Here is an 11,904-nt window from a genome sequence, read left to right as displayed (position 1 = left end):
TTACTATTAACAAATGAAACACCAACAAGTAAAGTAGTATTTGCAATAATGTTATCACTATTGTGATGTTGAAACTATCTACAATGAAAAGATAATTATTTCTTCATAATTTTATTCCTCGTTATTTTAACTTGTCTACCTAATATAAAATCTCTTCACAATCATCTTGTATAAACTCTATAATTAATGATTGTCTCAAATATTACCTTGATGGAATTAAAGGCAAACCAATACAAGTTCTAAAGTTTAGAAATTCAAACCACCATTCTCTAGCACTAGAATAAAGTTTGCTTGTGTGCGACAAGTCTTGTCTTTTGATGATAAGAAACCTTATTGAATAAAAGTAAGCTTCTAACTTTATCAACTAGTTAATAAATCTTCTCTTCTAAATTCTTTCATCATAGAAAAGAATCTTATGAATTCATTAATAGATCTAAGGTTTGGCCTGCCTCGAGGTAAGTCTCCGAGCAAGTCCTTTTTTTCTCTTCATGACCCATGTATACTTTATCTTTTAGCCAAGTTAGATTTGTTATGGCTTGCTCAAAACGATATATTCTCTGTTTCTAAGCTAACACAAAACAATATAATATTTACTTCTAAGCACAGTAGGAGCCTATAAGGTCTTCATTCCTATATTGCAATGTGAGTTGTTACTGTCTCCGTCCATTAAAAAGTCAACATGTTCTAACACCAATTAATGTAACGTATAACATGGATAAAAATTAGGGCTTTCAAGCCTTAAGTTTACAGACCTAAGTTATAGAAAAACATAAAGAAAGAACTATGATATTTTATTAAAATTCTAGATAATCTAAATATTTTTCAAATAAACCAGACATATTTATTTATACTAGTTCTAGACCTAGAATCCTTTATATAAGGATTCATGATTAAAATTTACCTAATTAATATAAGTCATTTAGCATTAGAATCTCTAAATAGTAAAATACCTTAAAAGTCCTAATCTAAATAGAAACAAAGAATCTAAATAAAAAGGTAAATAAAAATAATTTTGCATAGTAACTTTCATCCATGATTTGAAGGTCTTTTTAGTCTCTAGTTATCATAAAAGTTTAACCTAATAGGAAATAATGCCTCTAGACTCTTCTGTTAAAATTATAGATCGATCCAAAAATTAGATTAAAAGTTATACTTGACTTACCAAAGTGTATCTTGGGCTCTTTTTAGACTTCTCAAAACCTAAAAATCTTAGCCATTAAATAAATAATGTAATAAATATTATTATACTAAGAATTTTAAAGAAAGCTTCCCATATGAGTCCCTTCTACTTTTGAAAAACTCGTTCTCGAGTTAACTATCATAAATTGAACTCAACCATTCCAAATAAATTGATACTTTAAATATAGCATGAAGACTAATCTATTTATGAAGTAACATGTCTTTGATTCATGAACTTTAAAATTTTCTATAATATCTTTAGAAAACTTGTCAGAAATTACCATATTTTTGTTTGTAAGATCTTTGGAATCATCACAAGATACTAATTTAAAAGATTTCTTGATTTTTTCTTCACCATTAGTAGATTAAACATCGAAAAGTATAGATATTTGCAATAATGTTGCTATCATTGTTGTGTTGTTGAAACTATCTATTTTAAAGAGACACCTCCTTCATAATTTTCTTCCTTACTATTTTAAAAAGGTTAAACAAAAGACAAATAATAATAATAATCTATTTGATTATCTACCCAATATAAAATCTCTTTATAATCACCTTGTATAAACTCCATAGTTAATCATTGTCTCAAATCTTACCATGATAGAATTAAAGGCATACTGATACAAGTTCTAAAGTTTAGAAATTCAACCATTCTCTAGCACTATAATAAAGTTTGTTCGTGACAAGTCCTACCTTTTGATGATAAAGAACCTTATTGAAATAAAAGTAAGCTTCTAACTCTGTCAATTAATAAATTCTTTCTTTAAAAATCTTCTATAATATAAAGGAATGTCATCAAATTCATGAATAGGCTTGGGGTTTGACCTGCCTCAAGATAAGTCTCTAGATAAGTTCTTCTCCTTTTCACGATCCTTGTTTGATTTACCAAGTAGTTAAGTTAGATATGCTAGGGCTCGCTCCAAATGATCCATTCTTTGTTCTTAAGCTAGCACAAAACAATTTAATTTTTACCATTAAGCTCACACAACACTCCAGATAGCCTTTACTTTTGCATTTTGTTGTGGGTTGCTACTATCTCTTTCAATAAATAAGATCAACATGTTTTGATATCAATTGACGTGACGTATAGTGTAGATAAAAATTAGGGTTTTGTAACCTTAAGACTACAAATCTAAGTTGTAGAGAAATTTAAAGAAATCTCTATAGTATTTTATAAAATTCTGGATAATCTGGATCTTCTTAAAATAAACTAGCCATTTTTATTTATACTAGTTCTAGACTTAAAATTCTTTATAGAAAATGATATTTGTACTTAATTAATAGAATTCATCTAACATTATGATTTTTAAATAGTAAACTATCAATTAAATTAAAAGTTTTAATCTAAAAAAAATACAAACATACAACAAAATAAATAAAAACAATTTCACTTAGTAACTTCTATCCATGATTTGAAAGTCTTCCTTATTTATGATCATCATGAAAGTTTAACCTAATGAGAAATAATGCTTCAGAATTTTCTGTCAAAATTTTAGCTCGATCTAACAAACAAATTAAAAGTTATGATTGATTTACTAAACTGTATCTTAAACTCTTCTCATACTACTTAAAACCTAAAAATCTTAGCCATTAATAAAATAATGTACTAAACATTATTATGCCAAGAATATTGAAGAAGGTTCCTAAGTCCACCTTGCTTGATTTTAACAAATTAGAAAGAAAGAAAGAAAACATGAGTAAACTAGTGTAAGAAAAAAAATATAAAAAAATAATAAAGAATTAAAGATAAAAGTAGTAAACAAAAGCAAGGAACAACAATAAATAAAGAATAAAATGTAAAAAGTTAAATTATAGAAAGAAATTGTATATATATAAAATTATTCATCATTTTTAATATATGGATGACATTTCTATATTATTAAAATATTCAAATCATACATGAACTACGATTTTGAGCCTTCTACAAACTATTAACAATAAATAATAAGTTAACATAATAAATTCTTATACAATTTTAATTTCTAAATGCATTTGTCTTTCTTTGGCAATCATATAAACCCTAACTAATCAATAATATTTATCAAATTAATATGTTGATAACTTTTATTCTTCATAAAATTTGATCTTTTAATCAATCACATAAACTCTTCCTAGTCACTAGTCAATTACATCTTCTACCTCTCATGATCAATAATAATTTCTAGCTCTCTTGATCAATTTACACCCTTCCAAATCCTAATCAATCTTATTATTAACCATCAATTTTAGCTTTCCTTTTGTTGTTTGATAATGAACAACTATTGTTGTTCATGTTCAATTGATTATTGTAAATAATATGCCATTTGTTTGGTCAAAATTAAAATAATTAACAATAAACATATTACACCAATTTTTCATTAGAAGTTTTTTTTTTCCTCCATGATAAAAATGGGGAAGTTAATAAAATTAATAATTACATGGGTTGAATACAAATTGAACATGATTTCCTTGACTATCATTTTATTTTTAATATACGTCAAAATTGGCTTTATCCCATGTATTACACATCAAAATGTGCTAACAAGACCTATACCCAACTCTTCTGCAAGCTCATCCCATACTGGAAGAAGTGTCAAGGCAACAAGGAAAATAGCCGCTGTAACAGCTGCTTTCCTCCATGTTCCAACTTCCGTCACGTCATTCAGGCAGGGTTTTTCTGGTGCCCTCTAAATATGTATTGTCAAAACAGAATCATTAGAAAATGATTTTAGCCATCTAAACCCATAACCTGATACTTATCACTCTGTTGTTTTCTTATCATTCGCATACCTGACATATCAAGACGTATATCCCCCAGGGAAGTGACAATGGGCCGCCAAGCTGAAATGAAGAGAATAAATGAGGTCTCAGTTGTAAAAGATGATATTAAAGAATCAGCAAAGTCATAGAGGCGGTGGTGCGGTGGTGTCGATTATAAACGGGATTGCAGATGTCATGAAATATGACAGCATAAATGCTTATTAAGTAACATAGCAGTTTGCAACGGAATCGGCTCTTAGGCAATACAGGCATACTAGTGCCACCAGTCAAAGCCCAAACCTGGAGTCTATAGCGGTGTTGTTTACTTCACATAAAAAAAAAAAGCAGGAACTTTCTCATTTAATAGCCAGGGTCATCTTGATATAAATTAAAATTAACTCTTTATTTCAGTAGTGCCATTATGTTTTTGAAAACAGGCTAAGCACATAGAACAAGGTTAGACATACCACTCCTAAACCAAGCAATGTGTAAGTTGTCAAGCCAAACCCAATTAGTGCACCTTTCCCAAAAGCACCCTGCAAAAATAAGTAATGAGAGGTGAAAAAACATTATTGTGTGAGACAATTTCTAAGGAAAATCATAAGTCAACATTGTGGGAGTTAAGAACAACGAGACGCAGATTGATAATACTCTTTTGGAGAGCTCGGAGACCTTACTCTGCACATCAAAGAGAAGAACAAAGAGAAGCATAATTCCTCTTTCCTTTTTTTTTAAAAAAAATGCTAGTCTTTTAGTATAGAAAAGAGGCATTCTGAGCTGACTACTGAGTCCACGTTTGCATCTAGTGCAGTGGCTTGTAAGCAAGCTACCTGGTCCTTCCCAAGTTCAAAAAAATATACTGATAAACACTTTAGGGGCAGACTGCTCTGCATTCAGCCACCCCACAGTGACCCCCTAAGCGATCTTTTTCCAGTTGCAGGTCAAAGTCCAGTAGCCCATAGCCAGCCCAGCAACAAGAAAATCATTGCACCATAACAAGTTTCTTTGAGGCAAGATTTGGGATACAATTGAAAATCTTAAATAATACTTTTTACAAGTAGAACCACAGAAGGCATTGAAATAATAAGAGAATGGCACAAAACAAACATCACTAGAGATGATAAAAGAGGATATTGCCACTTGGAAATTGATATTGCTTCAAAGTGCAGATAGAGAGAGCATAAAAGTACTCAAAAATAAAATTTTTAATTGGGGAAATAAATACATTGACCTCCTAAAGCAAATACGTATCCACATCAATACATTCTTTTAAGGATAAAATTTGTACGTTGAGTAACAGATACTGCCATTCCAGAATTCCCACATGGAAATAGTTCATCTTGGTTGTATATATGTGTGAGAGATATATGAAATGCATTTTATACGTATCAGGGAAGCTCAACAGGCAACTGCGTAAATTCTTCCTTTATAAACTAAGTAGCATAAAATCAAAGAAAAAAGGGAAGGGATAAGATTAAACAATATGAGCAAGAGAAGAGTACCTGAACAGCTCTTCCACCATCAAGGCACCCTACTGGAAGCATATTAAAAGCTGTTGTGGTTAATCCACACCTGCCATAAGTCATTGTATAGTAAGCATTTATCAACTTCAGAGCATACTGCAGTGAATAAAGAGAGTTGAGAACAGTGCATTACCAGCCTGCAATCACTAGAGGATGAATGGAAACCGTTGAAGCATGCAGTGCTCTGCACATTTACAATAGCTTGGTTACCACCAAAAATTCAACAAATGAGAAATGCTAGATTAATGGAAGATGGAATAAGAGCCACTGAATCCTTGAAACACTTCATAGAATCGCATATCGACAATTATGTTGGTTAAAGAAAAGTAATAAAAAGCATGAGGTAGACATACGCATAACCAAGAATGGCTCTACTAATTAGTCCAAGAAGCAAGGAGCCTTGAAACAGCATGCTTGGGACTTGTACCAAATCTCCAGCAGCAGCTGGATTTGATGAAAGCAGCAGACCAACAGCAAACATTGAGAAAGAGAGAGCAGCACCAGCAAATGGTCCGGCAAGGGAAATGTCAACTTTTGTACTCCGATCAGGGACAATAGATTTGAACTACAAGGATAAAAACTGGAAATCAGCAAGTTGTTAATTCATCTTCCTCATTCTTATAGCAGTTCGGATAGAGGATAGAGATTACATGTAGCTCTAAGTAGCAAGCCGTTATAGAAGTTTAACTCTCAAGGTTGCATTCAAACATATAAACTTTTGGAGTTTTCCATAGATAAAAATAATATTTTAACTGATTTGATTCACAAGGATAAGCAGTTTACAAAGATATAAAAGAAAGCATTAGCCACTTATGGTTGCTATCTAGAGTTTGCCCAAGATAATTACATATATTCACCTGAGTGATTGCACCAAAGCTTCCAAGAGTAATGTTAGGTATGCAGAATGGAATGCTTAGTTTTACTTTCTTCGGGAAGGCAGCAAGAAAGTGCCCCACTTCCTGCATGTAACCCAACTCCATCAAGGAAAGTGTAAGAGATAATAATGAATATATAAAATTAAAGATAACAACTAAAACATAAAAGTTTGAATATGAACCAGAATGCGATAAGATTAAAATAGTCGGAGAAGTGTTAATGAATGAGCCATGGTGGTATGTGATTCTTGTGACTTTCTCATTCAACACATGGTGACATTACACTCCCACTCCAAGTTTCTAGGATTATCTAGCGTGCTGATGGTGATGCTGTTTTTTTTTTTTTTTGCATGGATTCCAGATTTGCTTACATGAAACAAAAGAATCCCCAAAACACCACAAGCTAAAGGCAAAGCAGAATCCACAAATGGGAACAACAGCTCCATATCTGGTGGTTCAACAGCATTTGGATCTGTGAAGTACTTTACTACCTCTGGAGGAAGGCGATTGATCTGTTAGAACACATTCAGACAATGAATGATACTGGAAGAAATTGTTTAAGAATCATCAATGGCATCCAGAAAGATACTAAGAGTACAAATCTGAATGCATCTAGAGATTAAATCCATCATGCTGAAAGTGTTCTAGAAAATAGCTAACCTGAGATGCAATCCCTAACTCCACAGAAGATCCAGTAGTTAACAGGAATAACAAGAGGGCAATCACATATTGCCAAAGTGTTGTTGGCCCTGGCTCTGATACCTCTTTCCGTAGTAATCCAAAACTAACACGTGGTCCACCACGAGGGTCTGGTGCTTCTGAATTGGGTTCTTCCACCATAAACAGATTGTATTTATCACCAGTTGCCTCAGCCAGCCGACTCAGCAGTTTGGCAAAAACATCTTCTCTGTTTCCCCTCAAATTTCCTAGGAAAAGAATGCCCTCACCAAGGTCTCCAAATGGCTCTTCCTTCGTTACCCAGAAGGTTGAATAACCAAAAAGCTTGTCCTTAATTAGCTTTACATCTGCTGGATCAACCTTTTCAGGTCCAAGAAGCTCCATCAGTTTAAAAGAGTCTACTTGGAAATTATTGTAAGCTGGTCCAACTGGAGATATGGTTGGTGGCTGACAAAGAGGAACACTAGCATGTTAAAATAAAAGCAACCATCACACTATACTAAATGTGTATGTTTTGTATCCCATCTTTTGCTATCATCTTTCTTGCAGTTGCATCTTAACCCTGCTCATTACCAGTTTACAACCCATATATACGAGAAACGTATAGTCATCTACATGCATGAATGTGCATGCTTATATTCCTTTTTCAACTGTAATCCAACTATTAGAACACTGATAAAAATAATGCTTACTCATACACATTTCTGAATGTCCATGTATCCCATTTTTTGTTAGTATCAGCTTTCTTGCTATGTCCTCTTAACCAAACTCATTATACAGGCAAAAGTATGAAACATTTAAGTAAGGTGAGGTCATGCTATGCGCATTGATTGGCAGTAGGTTACTTAAAGGAAACAGAAAGGAAAAGAATTGTGCCAAAAACATGTCAACAAGTAAACGCACTGATCTCAGAAATTCCAGAACACTCAGCTGAGCTTCTCTAAATTCCACCGTATAGAAATATGAACACTTGCCACTACCCAAAATAAAAAATAAATAAATAAAAAACTAGTTTTTTCAAAAGCATTTCCAAGTGAATAAGAATCAAACTTGTCTTCCTAATCAAGATTGAAATGCTCCAGGTTCTACAAAAAGTAAATCTAGCCTGAATTTTGAAAAAATCCCACTCCATGACACTAATAAATCTTGCATTGTTGGAAATGTTTATCCAAAAGTTTGAGTAATTACACATCAATCCAAATCCAATTGCATTTAAAAAAGAAAATACCGGAAAAAAAAAACCATTAATGTTGAAATGAGACCTCCAATTCTAGAGTTAGTTCTCGTATAGAAAACAATTAAAAACAGCCTAAGGTTTCCTCGCCCGCATTTCATCTTTTATCAAAAACCTCAAATCAACAAACCTTGCATCACCATATATGTGAGACTCTCTGTTAGCATTTAAGATGCTATTACCAATAACGAATTGGCATTATCAGCCAAAACTCGAATTCCATTTGGCGCAAACAAATCCATCCCTTAAGTTCACTCAAATTGCATTTCATTTTCAATCACAAAAAATCTCCATCTACTAATTCATTTGAGTTCCAGTTGCATTCATTTTCAATTCCACAAAAACCCCAAAATAAATCAACATTAAAAAAAAAAATTAACCAAAAAAAGCAAAAGAAAAGAAAAGTACCCTTGAAGAAACAGAAGCTTGTGCCTTATCCGAACCAAACTCAGTGCTGCTCCTCTCTTCTTTCTCGTCAGACAACGCCGTTTTCACATTTGAATATTTATCACCATTCTCACTATCACTACCATTATCTACTACATCTTTTTCACTATCATGATGATGATTATTATTATTATTATTAACACTAAAACACCTAATTTTACTAAAATTACAAGCCTCTCTCTTTGAAATTCCTCCTTTACACGAAAAGCATAAAGCGCTCTGCTTCTTCCATTTCTTGAGCTGAGTTCTGTCCCTGAAATCTTTGACTATAAGATCTGAACACAGCTTCAAATTCACTGTGCTAAAACTAGAGCTCGTCAGAGTTCCCATCCAATTTTTCTTTTTTCGAAAAAAAAAAACTTCAAAATTTTCAGATTAATTTATGTGTTTTTTGGATTTGGATTTTGTTATCAGACAAGATAGGGCAGAAAAAAAAGAGTTTTTCTTTCTCTCCTCTTATTGGGTTTTTAAAAATATTTTTTTAATTTTCATTTATATATATTTAATTCACGTTTTTTGTTTCTTGGTTTGGATAAATATCAAACGTCCAATTTTGGGTTTCAGTTTATGAGTACTTGCCCTTCTCATGGGCTGGGCCGGCCGGCAGATGATGCAACTTGTGCGAGTTGGTCTGTTTGGAGAAATATTTTAATTTATTTTTACTTAAAAATAAATTATAATATTTTTTTAAAAAAAATTATTTTTCCACAAGTACATTAAAATTTTCAAAAACATTAAAAACAAATTAAAATTCAAAACTTCGACCATTCCTTCCGAGTTTAATTATTAGTTCAATTGTATGAACATGAATTTCAATTTAAATCCAAGAGCATGATAGTTTGCAATTTTGTCTTGCTCGTTGAACGAGTTTTGATATGTTGAAGTTCAGCTATGGCAACTGCTCGAGGTTTTTTGTAGCTTTGCTTCTCCACTACTGACTTTCTCGTTCCTAATTCAGGAAAAAAAGAAGAAGAGCAGGGAAAATAGTAGCTGCAAAACCTTGCGAGACCATCTTATGTATGCATCGCATGAAACCTGAAGTATATATGTTGGAAATAGCAAGCTAGTTCTACTTGAGTTGTAGCCTGCTGCAAATGCATTTTTGTTGCTGCTTTTTGAGTTCAGTTTACTGCCATTTAGTATCTACTACGATTAGATTATTTCGCGCTTGTTCTTCATTATTAGCCTGTAATCTCCTTTTTTAAGGGTTATACGTTTAGATTATTTCTGCTGCAAATGCATTTTTGTTGCTGCCTTTTGCGTTCAGTTTACTGCCATTTAGTTTCTACTACGATTAGATTATTTCGCGCTTGTTCTTCATCATTAGCCTGTAATCTCCTTTTTTAAGGGTTATACGATTAGATTATTTCTGCTGCAAATGCATTTTTGTTGCTGCTTTTTGCGTTCAGTTTACTGCCATTTAGTTTCTACTAGGATTAGATTATTTCGCGCTTGTTCTTCATTATTAGCCTGTAATCTCCATTTTTAAGGCTTATACGAGCATTATTCTGATCAAAAAAGAGAAAAAAAAAAGGAGAAGGCGAGGTTCAAAATTAATAGCTTTGTGGTTATGTTCTTGCAGTTTTATTTTTGTCTCTCTTTCTTTGGCTTATGTAAGACACAAGTTGAAACCATCATTTGGTACGACTTCATGTGTCTGTATTGATGAAGGAGAATTATGGAAAATGGTGCATCCTATTTGGTTCACAGGATCTGTGGGAGATAGTCAATGACGGCTATGCTGATCCCATGGCTGAGTAAGAAGACAGGTACGCTCTAGAGAAAAAGAACGCTCTCAATGATCAGTGAAAGGAGGAAAAGAAAGCCTTGTCTCTTCTGTATCAAGGCTTGGAGTGCTATAATTGTGAGACAGTTTCAGATGCTGCAACAGGCAAGGAATGCGGGACAAGCTAGGTGTGATCTATAAAGGAGTTGAACGTGTGAAGAAGCTACGTTTGCAGAAATTAAGAGAGGAGTCTGAAACAACTCGCATGAAAGGAGAAGCTGTGTCAGGCATCAGTACAGGTTGACTGGCATTGTCAATCGAAAGTGAAGAAATGGAGAAAAGGTTGATGATGGTAATTTAATCGAGAAGATGATGCGATCACTTTCTTCAAGATTTGAACATATAGTTACAGCAACAGAGGAGTCAAAGCCTTGAAGACCATGAGCATATCTGAGGGGTTGCTGGGGTCCTAGCTACGGGTTCCTGATCAGTTATTCAGTTAATGCATATGAAGGAATGACAATTTATCAGCTATTGAGCAAGCTCTACAATCAAAGCTTGTTTTTGAAAACAACAGTGGAGGACAAGGAAGAGGACGTGGTGCCTGGTTTCATTGAATAGTGATACAGAAGACGTGGAGGATTCATGCAAGGTATATGGACTCAGGATCAAATAACCGTGTGTATTTTCTGAACTACAAGGAAATTCTTGCAGCAGGAGGAGTTTGAGGCTGCTAGGGAAGGAAACATGGCAATATATCAGAAAGATGGGCGGCTGTTATCCACATGGAAGGGGTCTGTCTGTCTTGAACTAAGAAGTGCATGAAGGAAGGAGTTTAGTTGAAGTGGTCAGGTTATTGGTTTGCTTTTTTAAAAATTAAAGTTTATATAATTCTAACTTTTAAATTTAAAAAATTAATCGAGATAAATATAAGTTAACTCGTACACTAATTATTAAAAAAAAAAAAAAGATAAAAAAGAAAGAAAGGAGACTTAGGTTTCTTTTACATCCATGCACACAACCTGTATTACTACCTTGCCATGCACTTAAAAGATGAAGCTGCAAGATGGCATCCATGTTTTGGCCATCTCTATTTCCATGGACTGAACTGAAGTCATGGTCTATAAAAAGATTGGTAAAGGGGCTGCCAAACATGAAAGAACCAGAACAGGTATATGTCACCTTCCCAAGCACAAGAATATTTTTCCACTGGAATTTTATGAAGAGCAACAGTTTTTTTATTTTTTTTTAATTTTATCTTTTAATTAAAAACACAATTTATTTTGTATTTTAATTTTAAATCTTATTTAATTGTTATTTTTTATTTTGAATTTTTTTTTGTGTAATTAGTATTTTTTTTCTGAGTTAATCCTTCACTGTTAAATTAGTTGAGAATTGAGTTTCATAATTTTTTTTAATAGGATGTTTAGAGTCTAATGCCCCAGATTTCAAATTTAAAAAGTTAATGTGAACTAATATTTTAAAAAAACTTATTTTCTTTTC

The 11,904-nt window shown here is 32.9% G+C and overlaps 1 protein-coding gene across 3 annotated transcripts; it reads right to left on the bottom strand.

The window, feature by feature from the left end:
- Window positions 1-3,461: 3,461 nt before the first annotated feature.
- On the bottom strand, window positions 3,462-9,135 carry EGY1 (Peptidase M50 family protein). 3 transcript variants are annotated; one of them, XM_011035989.1, is made up of 10 exons: window positions 8,637-9,134; window positions 6,977-7,441; window positions 6,688-6,828; window positions 6,299-6,400; window positions 5,795-6,006; window positions 5,575-5,625; window positions 5,421-5,490; window positions 4,386-4,454; window positions 3,949-3,999; window positions 3,462-3,845 (listed from the first exon to the last, which is right to left on the bottom strand). In XM_011035989.1, exons 1-10 carry the CDS (start codon window positions 9,003-9,005, stop codon window positions 3,687-3,689), a joined length of 1,689 nt encoding a protein of 562 aa, XP_011034291.1. In that variant the 5' UTR covers window positions 9,006-9,134; the 3' UTR covers window positions 3,462-3,686. The 3 variants fall into 3 exon arrangements, with proteins under 3 accessions (XP_011034291.1, XP_011034292.1, XP_011034293.1); XM_011035990.1 differs by lacking the exons at window positions 3,462-3,845; window positions 3,949-3,999 and adding an exon at window positions 4,047-4,204 and having other exon boundaries at window positions 4,341-4,454; window positions 8,637-9,135; XM_011035991.1 differs by lacking the exons at window positions 3,462-3,845; window positions 3,949-3,999 and adding an exon at window positions 4,047-4,201 and having other exon boundaries at window positions 4,338-4,454.
- Window positions 9,136-11,904: the final 2,769 nt, after the last annotated feature.

This window comes from Populus euphratica, unplaced genomic scaffold (genome assembly GCF_000495115.2).
Source record: "Populus euphratica unplaced genomic scaffold, PopEup_1.0 scaffold27.1, whole genome shotgun sequence".
Classification (NCBI taxonomy): Eukaryota; Viridiplantae; Streptophyta; class Magnoliopsida; order Malpighiales; family Salicaceae; genus Populus; species Populus euphratica.
This window is presented reverse-complemented; position numbering and strand designations above follow the sequence as displayed.

Coding starts and splice junctions, on each gene's coding strand:
- EGY1 (XM_011035989.1), bottom strand. CDS start 9,005: ATGGGAACTCTGACGAGCTCTAGTTTTAGCACAGTGAATTTGAAGCTG. Junction 6,007..6,298: donor GCTTTGGTGCAATCACTCAG/GTGAATATATGT, acceptor TTATCCTTGTAG/TTCAAATCTATTGTCCCTGA. Junction 3,846..3,948: donor TATACGTCTTGATATGTCAG/GTATGCGAATGA, acceptor ATACATATTTAG/AGGGCACCAGAAAAACCCTG.